The 18,186-nt window shown below is 39.0% G+C and overlaps 1 protein-coding gene across 2 annotated transcripts; it reads right to left on the bottom strand.

The window, feature by feature from the left end:
• Positions 1–2,998: 2,998 nt before the first annotated feature.
• On the bottom strand, positions 2,999–18,102 carry MAPK14 (mitogen-activated protein kinase 14). Of its 2 annotated transcripts, XM_075776152.1 has the most exons (9): positions 17,854–17,977; positions 14,461–14,509; positions 10,725–10,854; positions 7,171–7,229; positions 6,686–6,797; positions 6,119–6,148; positions 5,610–5,657; positions 5,059–5,173; positions 2,999–4,009 (listed from the first exon to the last, which is right to left on the bottom strand). In XM_075776152.1, the coding sequence occupies exons 2-9, from the start codon at positions 14,472–14,474 to the stop codon at positions 3,927–3,929; spliced, it is 591 nt and encodes a 196-aa protein (XP_075632267.1). In that variant the 5' UTR covers positions 14,475–14,509; positions 17,854–17,977; the 3' UTR covers positions 2,999–3,926. The 2 variants fall into 2 exon arrangements, with proteins under 2 accessions (XP_075632267.1, XP_075632266.1); XM_075776151.1 differs by lacking the exon at positions 14,461–14,509 and having other exon boundaries at positions 17,854–18,102.
• Between the last annotated feature and the right edge of the window lie 84 nt (positions 18,103–18,186).

The raw sequence follows: 18,186 nt of genomic DNA, 5'->3' as shown, positions 1-18,186 counted from the left end.
GGGACACACTATGGGAAGATACTTGTGTGATATACTTCATCATCTTCTCAAATAAACAGGAGAAGACACAGGATGTATAACTGGCAGTGCCACAGGCATGCCAAAACTCACCCCCTGCTTCTAGTTTTAGGCCTGCCATCTGAATCGCAGAATTCCTTTTAACTACGGGGCCTACCACGTCCCAGAGAAATGAGCCATAAGCAATTAAAGACAGAAAAAAACACTTAGTAAATAAAAGCGAAAGAAAAAAAACCCAACACTCGTGCACGGAGAAGGAAAGCGCAGCATGCAAACCGCAAATGCCATCACCAAGGTACCCCCAATGACTGATGAGTCTCAGTGATTCTAAAATTCAGAAAACAACCTGCCATCACCATCAGTAGCAGGCATTGCAAGATTGTAAGAGCTTATCCAGGCAAAGGGAAGTTCAGAAGTTGTTTTAGCTGCCACCACAAGCAAGAATTAAGACGTATCAGAAGAATATGCAATTTCAGACTGGTTAGTTATCACAGAAGCACTATACTACTGAATAAAAATAATAATACTCTTCAGAGTTTAAATGGAATACAGTCAACTTAAAACATACAGAAAAAGAAAATTGGCTAAACTAGTACAAAACAGTCAAGATATTCTTATTTGTACTTTATATCATTTTTAATGCAAGCTGAATTGTCAAACTTAAAGTCAATTTTCCTGCTACTTTGCATGAATCATTTGCATTACAAGAGCTGTGAAAAAAAAAAAAAAAAGACGCTATTAACAGAAATTGATCTTGGCACAAGACACATAACGATAATAACAAAAAGAAAACGTCTAGCTATGCCTCACATTAAAATACCAAAGGACTCTTTTTTTTATTACCTCAGTTTTTCATGTCTGACCAGTCTTTCCCACAATCTTGCTCCCCTTCACCCCCTAGCAGGTTTTACAAATATTAGAAATCCATCTTTGATCCAAATATTTCCACCCATAGATTACAATAGGAATCACTCAATTAGCTTACATTCAGATTTAAGTTAGAAATATTCTAATAATCCTGCAGAACTAAGCCAATATTAATCATAGGGTTTGTTGGGTTTTTTTCCTAAGAGTATTTACAATTCTTGCTTTAAGACAATGACAGCCATGTTCAGCATCTCTACATATTAGGTCCTTCAGAACTTAAAACTAAATTCAGCGTTAGTTTATCATTTGCATAATCATCATAGCATCGAAGATCACTGCCTCAGAATACAACTTTATTACTTACCAGATTAAATTAAACGTACAGCTTGCCTGTACTGAAGCCCCTTACAAGTAATATATGCATCTCTGGGCTGTATAAAGAAATATCTGATGGACTGCAAATAACATCACACCATTTCTGCTAAATCCTTGGTGAAAGAGATCAGTATTTCAAGCAAAAGAATCATCTGAATGGGAGGATGACCATCCTGAGTATACTGAAAAGGCATTACCTATTCTGTCATTGTCTACTTTATTTTGGAAATGTGAAGTTATATAATTGAGAAAATTAACATCTTGAGACCAAAAAGCAAGAACAATGTCAATTTTCCAGTTGTCCAACAGCAGCAGTTTCCAGCTTCCTGAACACAAATACATAGTCACATTGCCTCCGACTGCAACCTGAGGTCCCTAGAACTGCATTGGATTTGGACATACCGTATCCTTGGCTACTAGAACCATGGTAAATATACCTTGAATTAAGCACGTTAATATTAATTGCACAGTCATTAAGTCAGCAATTGCATCGTGACACTGCAGGAGGAACACAGGCCTCAGCAAATCTGTGGGTACAAATAAACTACTAAGAGCCCAGAAGTACCTAAGAGCATCTACACCTGGAAAATTCCTAAAACTTTCTCCAAAAATCATGCATATATAAACATTTCAAAGAGCCTTCCAAGACAGGAAGAAGCTAGAACCCATTGTTATCTTACTTCTGCTTGCTGTCTTTAGATGTCAGCAAAACTGGAGTGAAAGCTGACAGCTCGGTGCCTTTCTGGATGCTTGGATAAGCATTCCATGCACAAACAAGAGATTCATAACCACAGACGCTGCTCCCCTTATAGTTCTAAACTCATGATCACACAGCATATACATTACCTAAAGTGGGAAACCACACACACAAACTGTAAGAACTATAGTACTACAGAGTTTTATCTACAATGGGAAAGGATTGGGCCTTATTTTTCTTAAAATCTAACCAACTCCAAACAGAAAAAGCATTTAATTCAAAAGTGTTAATACCATTTGTGAAAGAAATTGAGCATTTAGGGTAATCACAAGCATCTGCTGGGAGATATCAATTAGTAAAGTATCTTAATATGGCAAAGCAAACAGTTTAGATGCTAAAAGTAAACTTTATTTCGCATTGCGGATATTATTGGCTATAATTCGCAGCTAAGAACACAGTTGAAGAAAAAATTTCTCAAGCTTGGAAGATAATTGTTTTGTTCAATTCATAAAGAACACATCGTGAAGCATTTCTTACGCATTGCAAATCCTATTAGCAAATATTTTGTTTGCAAGTATCAAGATTTTAAAAATCTAAAGTGTCACTGTTACTAGGGTCAAGTAATGGCAACAGCGTCAAGACTTTTGCTTTGTTTGAATCAATGATTCTTGATTTCTCTTTTTTCTGGAAAGAAAAGAAAAAATCTGCCCAAACCAAAGTACATGCGCTGAATCAGCGGATAGAGATATGGCAACTTTTTTCTAGCTTCTAAGCCACTTTCCTGTTAGGTCTGCTGCTGTCTCTGACAACAGAAAAATACAGCAGAGATTACTAAACAGCACAGTACAGCAAGTTCAACAAATTTGGAGAGATTATGAGATGGAGATAGGCAGAAAAAGAGGAAAAAAAGGATAAAGTTAAAGCACATTGAAAAGGGAGATGAAACCATGTCAAAACCGGAATGAAAGCCTTCCCCCCCACCCAAGAGTTTTGGAACCTAGATGCTTTCCAGAAGTAACATAGCACACAGTAGGCCAGCACTTTCAACGCTAGTTTTCTTTTAATCAAATGGAAACGTATTTGAATTAACAGATATAAATACTAAGAAATTAATAACAATTACTAAAATAAACAAACAAACTCTGGTTGAAAGAACAAACTTTGGTAAAAGGTGGGCAATATCATTTTCTCTAGCAAATAAAGTCCAATTTCTAGGCAGTGAAAAATCTCGCCAGTAGTAAACCACCCCTCTATGTTGTGTAGCTGAACAAACAAAAGTTGTAACAATTTGCATCAAGTCTCAGTTCTAATTTCCTGGGGAAAATCGTTAACAACTTTTAACAAAGTGCTCTCTCTTCAAGTGTCCTAACCCGGTCCACTTTGGTGCAGCAAAAAATAATTTCAAAAAGATGTTATTCCAGCTTGATTTTTCACATCAGTAAAAGCACACAGTAAAAGAAGGCTCACAATCTGTTTACGCTCAAACATGGAAGCGGAACCTAAACATTTCAGAGCGATTTGGAATGAGATCCTTGGCACTAAAGAATCTGCAAACCCACTGCTTTCACAGCATACCACCAGGATACAGAAGAGAGGCCAGAAGGGACGCTTCACACTTCCTAGAAACCTGAAGCGTGAGAGGAATCTTAGCAGACAACCTACTCCATGCAGTTATTTTCTACAAAGAGCAATGAATTTAAATAAACTTAAAGGAAAGTAACTTCCAGAAACAAACAACATATAATTCGAGTGATGCTAATAGAGAATAAAGAGGAATAGATTTGCCTTCTTGCACACTGTGATTGTTTCATGTGCAGCAAAATCAAGTACTCACCTCATCATGCTGTCAATAAAAAAGCCATTCATTTAAAAACAAATAAACAAAACCCCACAATCAAACCCAAAGCTTTTCTTCTGAAGTATGTGAAAGTGAAGATCTCTACCTTCCATTTCAAAAAATCTATTACTTTTAAAGGATACGGTCTGTACCAGGGAACAATGTTCTTCCAGTCAACAGTTCAGCCATAATGCATCCCACTGACCAAATATCAACTGAACAAAACAAAAAAAAAAAAAAAAAAAAAACAAAACAACATAATGCAGAAAAATAAAGTCTCAACAGAATCTCTTTAGCCAACAAGTACAAACAACTTTATCCTTAAACGGTCTTACGGCGTTGAAACGGTCTGAGATACGTTGCAAGTTAACGGATATTGTTCAGTAACTACATCGTCCAAGACTTGTCCAAATAACAGAATACTACATCAGGCAAATTTTCTTTCCAGAGCATAACATGAAAATCAACATAAAAGAGATGGGGAGAAATCTACATGGCCAAAGAGGAAGAAACCCATTCAAGACAACTCTGAGGAATGAATTTGCATATGGCCTTTCATGAATTCTACCCAAATAACCACCAGCTATTATACTACAAATACAAGACAAGTCCATATACATGCAAGAGGAAAAGAGGAAAGAAGAAAAAAGTAGTGAGGTATGAAACCAGAGTAGCACATTCTTTTCTTTGATCCATATGCTCTTCTGTGTAAGAGCTACTCAGAATTTGCTTCTCTTCTCTGTGCCTGATCTAGAAGTATTGTAGGGAAGCACGGTGTGTTGCTGAAAAGATACTGGAAACTGTGAGGAAGACCTAACTATGAAGTGGCTAAGAAGAGAGGAAAGGAAGGGAAATTTATATACTTTTTATCATTTCTTCACACCATTACTCCGGACAGTTTTCAGCATATTCCCAGCAGCTTCCTAGAAACACACCTTCTCATCCAGATACATTCCATTCACTTACTTTAAAAACCACTGTGGTAGGAAAAATAATCGGCTGACAATATTTCACCGATTGCAATTTCAAAGGTTCAAATTTAAGGAAGTCCTGTGAACGCTATCGCAATGATTCTTCGTTTACATCTGGTAGACGGTGGTTCAAATACTAATCTATGCCTGCCTTCTTCTAATGACCCTTACTGAAGTCTTACTACCATGACTGCAAACTTATGCTATGAAATGGAAAGGAACATGTACAAAGGACATCCTCTCTTTTCCACAATTCAGCAACTGAAAAGCCTCATGTTCGTAAAATGCATTACCTGTCTGGTTGTAATGCATCCAGTTCAGCATGATCTCAGGAGCCCTGTACCATCGGGTAGCCACGTACCCGGTCATCTCGTCATCTGTGTGTCGGGCCAAGCCAAAATCCAGGATCTACGGAACAGAAAAGACATCCACCAACTGCTACGGTAGAACAATGCAAACTAGTTAGAGCAAATAACTAGGCAGTTACTGGATTGGGTGGGGGAGAGGTGGTGCAACTGCAAAAGCAGATTATGAAATTACATTTCACAACCTGTTAAAAGACACTAGCCTAGAATAGCGTACGACTCAGAATTCTGTCTGGATATCTTCTCTCTAAACAACTAAACCCAAACTAAAGCTGTTAACTCTTCACTTTCAATACAATTCATTAAAAACACAGGAACAGACACTGAAAAAACATCCTTACAGGCGGGAAGGACATTATTACTTTGGGCTGCAAAAGTATTTCCATAAGGAATAATTTTGTCCGTTTAATTCCAAGGGACATCCACAAGGCATTCACTGAAATCACAGTCAAAACAATCAGACCTTTTGATTACATTACCTTTAGCTCACAGTCTTCATTTACAGCTAGGTTACTAGGTTTTAAATCCTAAAAAATTAAAGATCAGCATTAACAGCGGTATACGTGTTGTTTCACAAGTCTAAGGCAGATAAAAACATAAATACAGATAGAAAATAGATTCTAACTGGCTGTAAATATCAACTCTCCATACTCGGGAAAGTTATTTTATCCCAGAGTCAGCTATCTCTGTGGTCCTCAGAGGTGTCACATATAAGCAAAAATGCATAAAGGCTTATTGCGACACCAGTGCTGTAGATACATATTTAACAAATAGAGAACCTATTTCGCAAAGATACAAACCAAACATAGGCAGGAGCAGAAACTATGGATCTTGACAACTGCTTCCCACGTTTAACCGTTTGACTGTTTAACTGAAATAATTCTCAGAAAATTTCTTCTTATTTTTATAGGTGCTACATTGTAAGATTCTGGGCTTTTTTTTTTTTTAAAAGACATTCTTTAAAAGCAATCTTAGCATAAATACTCACCCTGTGTATTATGTCAGCTGAATGGATGTACTGTAAGGCAAGATGACAAATTTTATGCAACAGTCCAAGCAGCCTCCTTCTCATTTCTTCGCTAGACAATACTGCCCTACCCCATCCCACACAATTCAAATGCTATAGCTTGACTGCAGAAGGAACCAACTGTGTCTCTATGGGTTTCAAGTAGGTAGGTGTTTCACTTTGTCTCTCCTTAGGAACACCCAGGAGCACTGCCACCACGAGTGGAACAACACAAGCAAACAAAACGGAAGAAATGGAAGATTGGTAGTCAGAGGAGATTAGAGGGCAGCATACTTCATAGTTTTCCAGACTCATCCCACAGGAATGTATAGAAATATCACCTGAAATGATTCATAGCTTTACTGATACAGAGCTCCACAGAGGTATGAAAGGAAAGAACAATAATAATAGGTTATCCTATGATACGCTAGGAAAGTTACAGAAGCCCCACTATGCACTCCTATGAACCTCTGAGGAAGTGACATTCATCAAGAACTTCCACCTCCTGTTGATGAGCTGTCAACATTCGGGTAGGACAGGTGCAAGTACCTTCAGTCCCCGAAGAATTTGGTATATTAGGAACTGCACATGGTCATCGGTGAGTTTCTGGCATTTCACAATGTTGTTCAGATCTGCTCCCATAAGGTGTGTGACCAAGTACCTACGAACAAAAGGAAATACACAGGCTATGAAGTGATCCCTTCAAGAGAAGTAGGATAAAATTTCCCTATGAAGCTCTAGCAGTAGGGCTGACTGTCCCAAAGCATGTTGCTGAATGAAATATAGTTCATGACACTTAAAATAACGTCGCAGATGAGCACACCGATTCCTACAGCACTGGTCAATAAAGCACAAATTAACGAGTTTGAAGAGTCCAATAGTTTAGGATGTCCTAGTATCTTCTGTGTTGGAATTCAGAATGGTTTGAAAATGATGAGAGACAAATTAAGGTGGCAAATATTTCTATAATAATCTGGGAGATGTAAGGAAGATACAAAAGATGTTTCGTTGCAATCTTCAGAGAAGTTACCTACACATCATTGAATTCTTCTAGTGACTTGGCAGGGGTGAACACATCCAACAAACCAATCACCTAGAAAGAAAACGGTAACGTGAAAAAGCTGTGAAATATATTCATAGTATAATACGATACAGTTACTAAGATCTTTTGTGGAATAGAAACTACTCATTCCGGTAGATGTTTCATTTCCAACTACAAGAATCATTCAGATATAGACAAATTAGTATTCATGCAAGATCAGAAATGAACGTTTAATTCTTGTGTAAAAAAACAAATTAAAGTTAAAAAGATACAGCTGTCTTTTCACACCAGCCATCCGCTTAAAGCATCAAACAGGAGCCATACAACAAAAGGCAGGTGTAAACACTGGTTTAGAATACCTTATTTCAAAAAGCAACTAAAGTTTGTTCAGGAAATAAATGGATGAGAGAAACAAAAAAACCCCCAACCACCAGACAAACTGTTTGCTTCCTGCTCAATTCTTAGTTATACTGTTGACTACATACTAAAGTCAGAATTGGGAGACTACATTTGTTTCACATGTACTGAGCAATGGCTAGAAAAATTCAAGGATCTGTAACACAGGCAATGAATAAAGAATACAGTAGAAAATAAGTCAGGAAATCAATGCAATGCACTGAGGACCCAATTCACAAACAGCTGACAGCTTCACACTGGCATTTGTATTTTCTGCCCAAAGAACAGCTACTCCACCTTTCATTTTACAGCTAAACGGTTCTATCAGTAGAGCATAAAAGGATATGCATGTGTTACTTTGTGGAAAAGAACAACTACACCTTATTATCCCATAATTATCTTCTAAGTCATTTATAGCATTTAAAAACAATAAATCCATCTGGTTGATTAAGTTTATTCTATTTTTCACTGAAACATGCCTGTAAACCTTACTTTCCTTCTCTTAATAGCAAACAATATTTTATGAATAGGAGATAGAGAGGCAGGTTCTCTTCATCCACCCCTTCCATTTTCAAGTTAGCATCTCACTCATCTTACATACGCAAACTTCACACACATTTCAGCAACTTCAGTAACGGTTCAAGCGTGCATATGAAACGAAGAGTTGGATTCCCGTGTTCCCCTTCACACCATCCTTTTTATCCCATTTTTTACACTCGTCAAGCATGTCAGAGTCAGATGAGTTATCTCTAAGCAGAGCATTAAAGACAAAAATCTTTGGGGAACCTAGACTACGTTTTTGGAAAAGAGAGCAGGTGGGTAGGAAATAAAACCCTCTGTCTAATCTGTATTGCACATTATAGATTACATTTTACTGAGGAAACTGAAGAGAGAGAACTCCTGCCTCTCTTGATGTACGCAGCAGCAACTCCTCTAACATTCACATCCATCCTGTATAATAATTCTCGTGTTTACAGTTTCTTTCTCTGGTGGACTCTTCCATACCAGTTTTTCTGGAAAAATTCAACATCATCCACCCAGTTCAGCATGGAGAGACAAAAAACTGACTTTGCTATCTAAACTTCAGCTTTTTTTCATTTATCATTTCTATCTTGACTTACACTGTAAAGCACAGTATCAAGCTATCCATATCTTTCGCCAAGTTTCACAAACACTTAAGTACAGTTGTTCTGCAGCGCATCGCTGACTCGCTTCTAAGGAAGCGTGAACAGCAGTAGATCCAGAACCCAACTCCAACCTTTTGCTTTTCCCTCACAATGTTTTAGGATGTTATTAATTCCTTCATATGACAACAAACCTGTTTCCTCTCCCATCTGCTCAATGCCGTGCTTTCTGCAAGCCAAGAAGGCCTCCTGGAACTTGAAAATATAACACAGACACACTCGAGTGCTATGCAAGTCCATTTATTTGCTTGCGATCACCATGAACCAGAATAGATATGGGATACAGAAGACCATCCTATGCTCAACCCCTTAAACTGCCATACCTACCAGATTTGCTGGTGTATTCTGTGCCATGTAAAACCAAGTGTTTTACTTCTGAACAGAGATCTGAACAGTCAACATGCTAGCACTAATAAGCCTGCCTGAACTGGCTCTGAACATCTCTGCATCTGCAGATTTTTTTAAACCACAACCTAGATAAACTTCCCACAGATAGATGATGATACGATGAGCTGATAATAAATATTTCTATATATAAACAACTTCCTTTTATCCCTTACTCTCAAAGCTACATAGGCTTTTTGCAATACTCATCCAAAAATATTAATGAATGCCAGACAGAACTGTTGTAGCACCAGTCACAACCTAATTTTCATTGCTTAACCTTACTAGCTTAGACAAAACAGATTGATATGCTGTGGGGTTGTTTGTTGTTTGGATTTGGCGGTTTTTTGGGCTGGGGGTGTTTGCTAGCAGATATTCAAAGCTTTCCTGTTTGGAAAACATCTCAGCCATGAGAAAAGTCCAGAAAAAACTCCAGGGGATGGATATCATCCATCCACCCAGGATCAAATGCTACCTCTACTGTCGAGACAATGGTATTGTACAGAAGCACTGAAGAAGAACTGTGGCAATAGTACATATATGCATCAAAAGTTCCAATTATCTTAGCCACACTCAAAAGACACAGAAGATTTGCAGGATACCGGCTGCTGACTGCGGTAGTTAGGAGCCACAACACACAACCACCACTGCTACAACAGAAGAAATTCTGAACAGACCATCCAAGAAGAACCTTCCAACCAAATTACACTTGTTTGGCTTTTTGTGCTAGATAAAGGTCCTAGGTTTGCTCAGCTCACTTCCAAAACAGTATTTCACTTCTGCTAAGTTGGAGTTTGCTTGGACTAAAGAAATCGAGAGCCTTCCTTTCCCCTTGACATTGTGACAGCTCTACAGAGGGCAGGTTATTAAACTTTTTGCCCCACTGCACGTGATATTTGCTCCAAACAGCATGCAATATAATTATGTTGGTGTCTTAATGCCAGAAATACACAGAACTGGTCAACCAACTGTTTTATGTACAAAATGGACATTATATCAAAAAATAGTTCAATGCAACATTTGTCACATCCTATTTTGTTTCCCTGTTGATGATTTAAGTGGGTGACTTGTATGAAAAATCATCTGATTTCCACTCCCTTTTCCCCCTCTATTTTACCTACAGGAATGTTGTGAACATCTACCCCACACCCTTCTGACAGTGGCAAGCCAAGACAAACAAATATGAAAAACCCTCCAGAAGACACTAAAAACAAATTATGAAATTTTCCTTTTTTAAAAATAAATTCTTAACGGAACAAAAACTACAGCTTACTAGAGCAAGCGAGCAGGAGAATGTAAGCAACATCACTTGTGTCCTAAATCGTTAAGACAGCATGAACCTGCTAAGCAGTAATTTCCAGATTATTCTAGAAAATATTAAGATTTTTTAAATACAGAATTTAACAGGGGTTGTTTTTTTATCTGCATGCTTTGCTACAACTATAATCCTGTGGACTACCGCAAGCTTTGTATTTAGCATTAGAAAAAAACCATATGCAGTAAGATCCTTAAACGCAATCATGCTGGATGCTCACTGAACAGCCCAACTTTACACCAACTTTTCATACCATCTCCAACTTACATTTTCGTGTTTCATGTGCTTAAGCAGCCGTAGCTCTCGGTAGGTCCTTTTGGCATGGATGATAGACTGAAATGGACGGGACAGCTTCTTTACAGCCACGCGCAACCCAGTTTTTGTGTCAAAGGCAGAACTACAATAAACGGTAATCAAATTATCAAAAAGAATTATTTATAAACACCTTCAAATCCCCACTTAGCAACTCCAGATAGCAACTATCTGGACACTGAGTCACAGTCAATCCCACTTCTCCAATGAAAATAATTTCTAGGTATGCTGGTTCACAAGCTGCACCCCCACCCAAAATCTCCACATATTTACACAACTGTTGTTTTCTACAGAAAATGTTTACAAGGTTGAGACTTGTTCATACAGTAAGTTTTGTAGAAAAAAAAGAAATGTTTATGATTTTTCTGTCTAAAACCAGTTGTGCTCTTAAACATAAATACGGCAATAAAACTCTGGAGAGAGGAGGAGTACTTGTAAATATTATCTGTATTCCTAAACATATTTTCACACACCACACTTTATCACAAAATGCTATGCTCAAGATACTATCTTTTATGGTTTAAGTCCATACAAAAATCCATGGCCTGTGCCTAATAAAATCAACGATGATGGTTATTAATCACAACTGAAGCTGAAATCAAGCCTCTGTGGTAAATCACGTCTAATCGTAAACTCCCAATATAGAAAAATGCATCTGAATAAATGATATTTAGCTGTACATTACTAAAACTTGTCCGTTTAGCAGTAACTTATACATAAAACCTGTACGCAGAAATATTTCTTCTTAGAACCCACGACGACTAACTTCATCCTATTGGTAACTTCATATATATATATATGCTATTTTGTACTGTAAAATCATCCTTTGGAGTAAGTCATATTACAACCTGTTTATTTATAATATTTAGAAGCAAAAGCCTGATGCTTTTGAAACAACCAAAAATTTAACACATGAAGAACTATGTTAAATTTCTGATACACTGCATAAAATTTCCCAGAGCTTAGGGCTTATATGTGAGGAACTAAAGAAACGTAGGTATTTAGCTCCTCTTTCTTCTCTTCTTTGATGGCCTTACCTAAAACAGCTCTGGTTTGTCAAAAAGGAAGGAGGAGGAGAAAGAGAGGATGTGAAATCAAGGTTACACTTGATTGAAGATAACAGACAAGGGGAAAGTATGGAATGGATAAAGTCAGAGAAGGACTGTATTTATTTTCCTGCTGCATTCTGATTCAGAGCGAACTCCCGATTCCATTTAAAAGTGAGCATGCACTAGTTCTTGATAAACAAGTGAAAAGGAATGCTACACATTTATAAATGTAAAGTGTGAAGCAGCTCAACTAACAGAAAGTTCAAAACCAATCACAAAAGTAGTCCTAGAACAAACACACAGTTGCATATACAACTCTTATTCCCTCACCTCTGCCAAAGAAGCTATCTGAAATGAACGTAGTCGTCATTTAATTGCAGTTAGTTGCTTTAAAAAAAACTCGCAAAAAGACTCCTTATCTCAAAGTTGCTCAGTTTCCAAGGAACTTGCTCTATGAGGTTTATGAGAAATAGAAAACAAAACACAGGCTTGTTTCTACAAACAGCGATCCTTCCACTAGGTCCTGCAACAGAATGGAAAAACCCACTGTGCGCAATGGAAGAAGAGTACCTCCTTCTCTGTGAAGGGGCACCTGTGTACACACAGCGGATAGAGCTCTGGAAAAGATACAACAATATAGCTAGACAGAAGATCACAGGAGCAAACTGTCATAGTTGAATTACTCAAGTTACACCATATTGTCTCAAAGAATATCCATTATCAACCACTTCCACACAAGTTATCCTTTAGACCTCACTCAGCCTGCGCAGACAAAAGAAGCCCTTAAGCATTCATTTTTTGTGCTTGATTTCACATGATCTTCAGCAAGTCTTCTTGATCACTAGAATATCAGTATTTAAGCTGCAACACTTCATGAAACATAGAATTCAATTTTTAAGCTTCATGTACATAATTTTGCAATATACAAACATACCTAATTCAGGCTGTAATTATATGACAATATTTTAATGAACTCAAGGTGTTTTCCAGGACTTAGAGCAAAAAGAAGATTAGTCATCATAATTCGACACATGCTGTTATGAATTAGTCATGAATTTTTACCAGCTTTCAAATATTTTGGGTCCAAATAGCACCATATACCAGTATCACTTTCATCCTGATAAGAAGGGGATCCCTGCATATTAACCAGTTTCACAGCTACACAGTCAGATTTCTCTCTTGGTTTCCACAAGATTTTCTTGAGAAGATTCCAGAGCCATCAGACATATCACAAGCTATTTCAGAGTCCAAAGGAAATGCAATTTCACCTTCTTTTTAATCACATTTTTTGAGGTCGTATCAAGTCATCGTTCTGCTGTAGTAGAGGTACAGCCTCCAAGGAGAACTGCAATCAGCAGCACGGAGAAACTGTTTAACCAGCACAATGACGTTGTCCACAAGCTCAGGAAAAAAACTTTTCTATTACTGCACATTTGCAGGCTAGAGTTACTCTTTAAGTCAGAAGAATTCTAAGTTCAGTCACATTTGAGGCCTAAAAACTATTTCCCTACAGATAAAGGCATGCTGAGTAATTTTCTGCCAATACAGATAACTGCCTAATGGTTTTCATGAGTACAGAACGCAGAGCTACAGAACAGCTGTCATGTTGCAGAACATTTTAAAGAACACTAAGCTGGCTTTCATCACAGACTTAAAACAGCTGCATTACAGTGACCATATTTCAGCTGAAAAAGCCCAATTGGGAAAAAAAATGCATGACCCACAGTTTTAAATCCCTTTTAAAATAAGATCAGCACAAATTCAGAATTTATCACAGCTTCCACATTTAACCTCTTACATAGTATTTGCGCTACAGCACCCACCTCACCCAAAGTCAGCTAAAACTACAACTATGAGCTAACCTGAATTGGATCCAGAACATAAGAGCTAGAATAAAACAATTATTTTAGAGAACCTATCCACTGATTCAACTTATATCTTCTTAGAAATAACATTTGAAGTAGTCTGAGGAACTGAAGTACACACAGAATTACTTAAGAGTGCAATTTATTTAAACATTAGATAATCAGCATGTTAATTTTTGTGCAAAGACTATTTTGCTACACCAGTCACTTCTGAGTTCAGTCTATACAAGCATCTCAATCAGTTACCCTCCCGACAGGCTACAAAAAGTTGTAAATCTTGCCTCTGCTCTGCTTCTGAGAAAGTTGCAATAAAAGTCTCCCTATAGGACAGATGTGCTCACGCTAATTTCATTTCTTAATATACCAAGTTCCCATGAAGTTCAAACCTTCACTTTCAGAGCTCTGCTCACGGCTTTTTTGTGCGTGCCCATCTCCTGCTCCATCCCTCTTCCTCACACGTGTTCTGCTAGTCCTACCTGTACAGCTGCTTCATCCCACTCAGTTTTACAGTTCCTTTCATATCACTCCTCACATATCTACCACACCTTACTGGAGAAGCAAGCACCTGTCCCTCCAAGCGCACACATACTTTGGAGGCACTTGCACGCTTTGATAAGGGATTAGTAAGCCTGAAGATGCATGTTGGTTAAAAAAAAAATTCACAGAGGAACTGTTACTACAAAGGTGATATTTAGGGTTGTTACTTCATTTCCTCTGGAGCCTACTATTTCTTAAATCTGTAGCAGGATTCTGTTAGTTTTGAAAGAGGGGAATTACCTTACTATCTCCATAATATCCAGGAAATTCAGAGTCAGTGTTGGTACAACTGTAGATCAAAATAGGAAGAAATTACATGTTTTGGAAGGGCCATACAATCTGGCAGCCTACAAACAAAAAAGCTAAAAACCTCTTCCTCGGAATCCTGCACAAGTCTTGGCTGTTCAATTCCTTTCCTAATTAAGTACGGCAATACAGATAGTCTGCAGAGCAATTAAACCAAAAACCTTGTTTTACAAAAGTATCAATACAACACACAACTGCTGCAAAAAATGCAACAATGAAGTAAACTTGTAAGAGTATGCCCAGTCTGCCTTCACACATTTTAGAAACCGATGGCAAAGATCATCAAAACACCTCTTTGCCTAGCTTACAGCTGGCTGAACTAATGCCATTTGCTGAGACTTCCCTCCAGCACACACAAGAAAGGAAGCGATCCTCCAGCTAAACCGTGAGTCACCGACTGATCCCATCTCCATTCAGCAACCTCCCACTGCAAGATGCTGCATTATCTAGGCCCCTCTCCTCCTCACATAAAATATTACAACGCTGATACTTCAGGAGCCCATGTGTTTTAGTGTAGACCTCGTTACAAAATCCTTTTCACACAAAAGACTATGTTGTATGAATATACAAAACTGTTGCAAGAATAAGTGAAATAGTATTTCACACAACAGGTGTCACAGCAATCGTTACGTGACTTAGTAATGACAAATCTGAGGGTACATATCAATGTTTCTCCAAGTTTTGGAACTGAATCCCTACTTGCATCTCCACATACTTCCATTTTTTAAAAAACAGATCCTGAAAACCACCCAAGTTAGTCATTTGAACGTCCTTCTTCCAATACTGCACACATACTTCAGAAAACACTGGAATACTAGCTCTAAGTTTAAGCACATACCTTGGGTGCCTTAAGCTGCCTGCAGAAAACACCCCTCTATTTCCATCCACTGACAACAAAATAACGTCAGGTTCTTACAGTGAGGTGTTCTGCATCATACTTGCGTTAGACATTTAAAGCAGCCTACAGCAGACAGCTCCATTGTCTAAATGATTCATCTGCTGGCTTATTTCTTTCTATTAGTTTCTATTAGTTTTTCTCCCACTTTCTAGAAATTCCTCATTTTTAAATGCCTCATCTTGACAACTAAATAAGCAACAGAGCATCTTACTACGTTTTAATAGAAGAACACAGTAGACATACACGGAAGTATATGTAACCATTCAGTTTAATGGTGGTTAAACCCCTGCAATTTACTGTCCCAACACAAAAGTACTCCAAACACAAAGTCTCAGATGAAATTAGGTAACTTTTTACAGGGGAGAAAAATCTCTAGAGGGGCAGAGAGCAGAACAAGTCATTCCAGGAATATCCTAAATGCATGCATCACCATTTGCAGCTTGATAAAATTACATATATATGCAAGGGATTTTGTGTGTTGTTTTGGGGTTTGGTTTGGTTTTAATTCTGACATCCTTTCTGCATCACTAGTCTTTCTGAACTGTATCTTTTCTGAAACATATTTTCAGACCAACATACAGAAAACCATCACCATGGACTGCACTAAGACTCATGTGCCACATGTCTGAAATTGGTTCCAATACAAAATTGTTTCATCTAGTCTGAACACAGTTGCACAATCTTTGAAAGTTTTGACACAGCAAAACAGGAAAATCATGATGCAAACTCCTTAGTGGTTGTGAAAACAAACTTTGGAAATATTTATTACACACACAATGGAGATTGTGGGGAAAGGGAAAACAGAAGAAAAATGGGCTAGACTGTGTAGGGTCATCCTTAAAAATACAGCAGACAAGGCACTGAGCAAATTAGTTTTCTGTTACATTCGGGGAGTTATGCAACTCTGTGGCACTTACAGGGGTATTTATCAACTATGGCAGCAAGGCCCTTCTTTCACCAAACTAAATCCATCTATTTTAAAAGAACTCAGCAAGTACACTGGTTAATCTTGCTGTTTGAACTGACTGGCGTTTGTCTTTTATGAAATACAAGCATCTGCATAATTGAGGCAGAGCAGTTTTAAGAAATGCATACTATTTAAGCTGAACTTACTAACAATTTTATAACAATAGTTCAAGAACAGCTACAAGCTTTATTTCCTTAAAACTGCAGTCCGTGCAAAGCAACTCTTTTTCTTTACTAGTAGAGTGCAGTATGCATCCCTCCTTATCCTAGAACATAATTTTCATTATCTAAATTTGCATATTATGTTAATGAAAAATATGCATGCTCACTCAAATACAGCAGCAAAGCACATGTGTAATCATTATGCACCCACATTTGAAAATTCTGATCACACTGGCAGAGCCAAAGAACAGAGAACAAAAACCAGAACGTTGGTGTGGAAGACATTTCTTAATAAAAGGTGACAGTAATCTGTGAACGCTTTCATACAGCTCTACTACATGCCTGCTAAAGTCTAGATGTAAAACTGATTTGAATACAAACTTGTCTTTAAGATTAAACAACGTATGCAACCCAATTAATTTAGGTTTAATGATCAAACATACTTCAGCAGAGAAACTACAAATTAAGGAAGTATTGCATTTTGCACGTGTAACTCGTCATAGGTTTTTTTTCTATGAGATAAGCATTTAAAACTAAACTCTTATCTTCAAGCTCTCCAGAACTCTGCAGGTCTCATACCAGGACTTCACTCTCCCAGGCAGCGCATTCTCCAGCAATAGAAGTTTTCCTATGCTGATCTACTGTTGCCATGAAAATATAAGTACTTGTAAACCCACGGTTACAATTCAGGGATGCAAAACCAGCCCTCATAACTCTCCTTCTACCCTCCCTGCCTATCAACAGTTTCCAATAAAAAATTATAATTGCCTCAAATATAATCTATCCTTCAGGTCCAGAAGGAAACCGGGACAAGAGCTGCCAGGCCCTCAGCTCTGCAAAGCCAGCTATGGGGGACTTGCCAGCCTCCATCCCTCTCCACCCCCCAGCCATTAACTGCAAGAAGGCACGGTGAAATATGTCTGTGTGAGATCATGGGGGGGACGGACCTTGGGCCACGATTAACTTTCCCTGCAAAAACGTTTTAGTGCCACCTGCCATGTGGTGCAATCCCCGACGCATTCCAAAGACAAGACTGCGGCTTCCCGGCAGAACCGCTCTTAAACCATTAGAAAAAGTGTTTCTTGCAGGAGACTGGTAAAAAAACTTGGGGGGAGGAACCCCCGGAGGACGAACAAGCCCCACTCTCCTCGCTTTGCTTCCCGCAGTGACCATCCCGCCGCGGGTCCCTACGAGCCGGGGCAGGTTTCCAGACACAGAGCCCGGGCAGGGGCCGAGGGGGAGGGCAACCTGTCGCGAACCCCTATACACACACACCCCCCTCCTCCACTCCCAGCACTCACCAGACTGAGCCGTAGGCCCCGGAGCCGACTGGGGAGAGGTTCTGGTAGCGCTCGGGCACCTCCCACACCGTCTTGTTCAGCTCCTGTCGGTAGAACTTGGGCCGCTCCTGAGACATCTCGGCTCCGGAGCCCGCCCCGCCCGGCCCGGCGGGAGGGGGAGGCTCTGCCCGCGGCTCCTGCAGCAGCAGCAGCACCACCACCTCCAGCAGCGGCTTCTTCCTTCCTCCTCTCCTCCGCCCTCCCCGCCTCGCTTCTCCCGCGGGCGGGGGCGGCCCTGCAACAGCAAAGCCCTCCTCGCGACCGTTGGCCGCCGCCCCGCCCGCTCGCGCCCCC

This window comes from Balearica regulorum, chromosome 25 (assembly GCF_011004875.1).
Source record: "Balearica regulorum gibbericeps isolate bBalReg1 chromosome 25, bBalReg1.pri, whole genome shotgun sequence".
Classification (NCBI taxonomy): Eukaryota; Metazoa; Chordata; class Aves; order Gruiformes; family Gruidae; genus Balearica; species Balearica regulorum.
The sequence above is the reverse complement of the archived record's forward strand: the minus strand, read 5'-3'. Positions and strand labels throughout refer to the sequence as shown.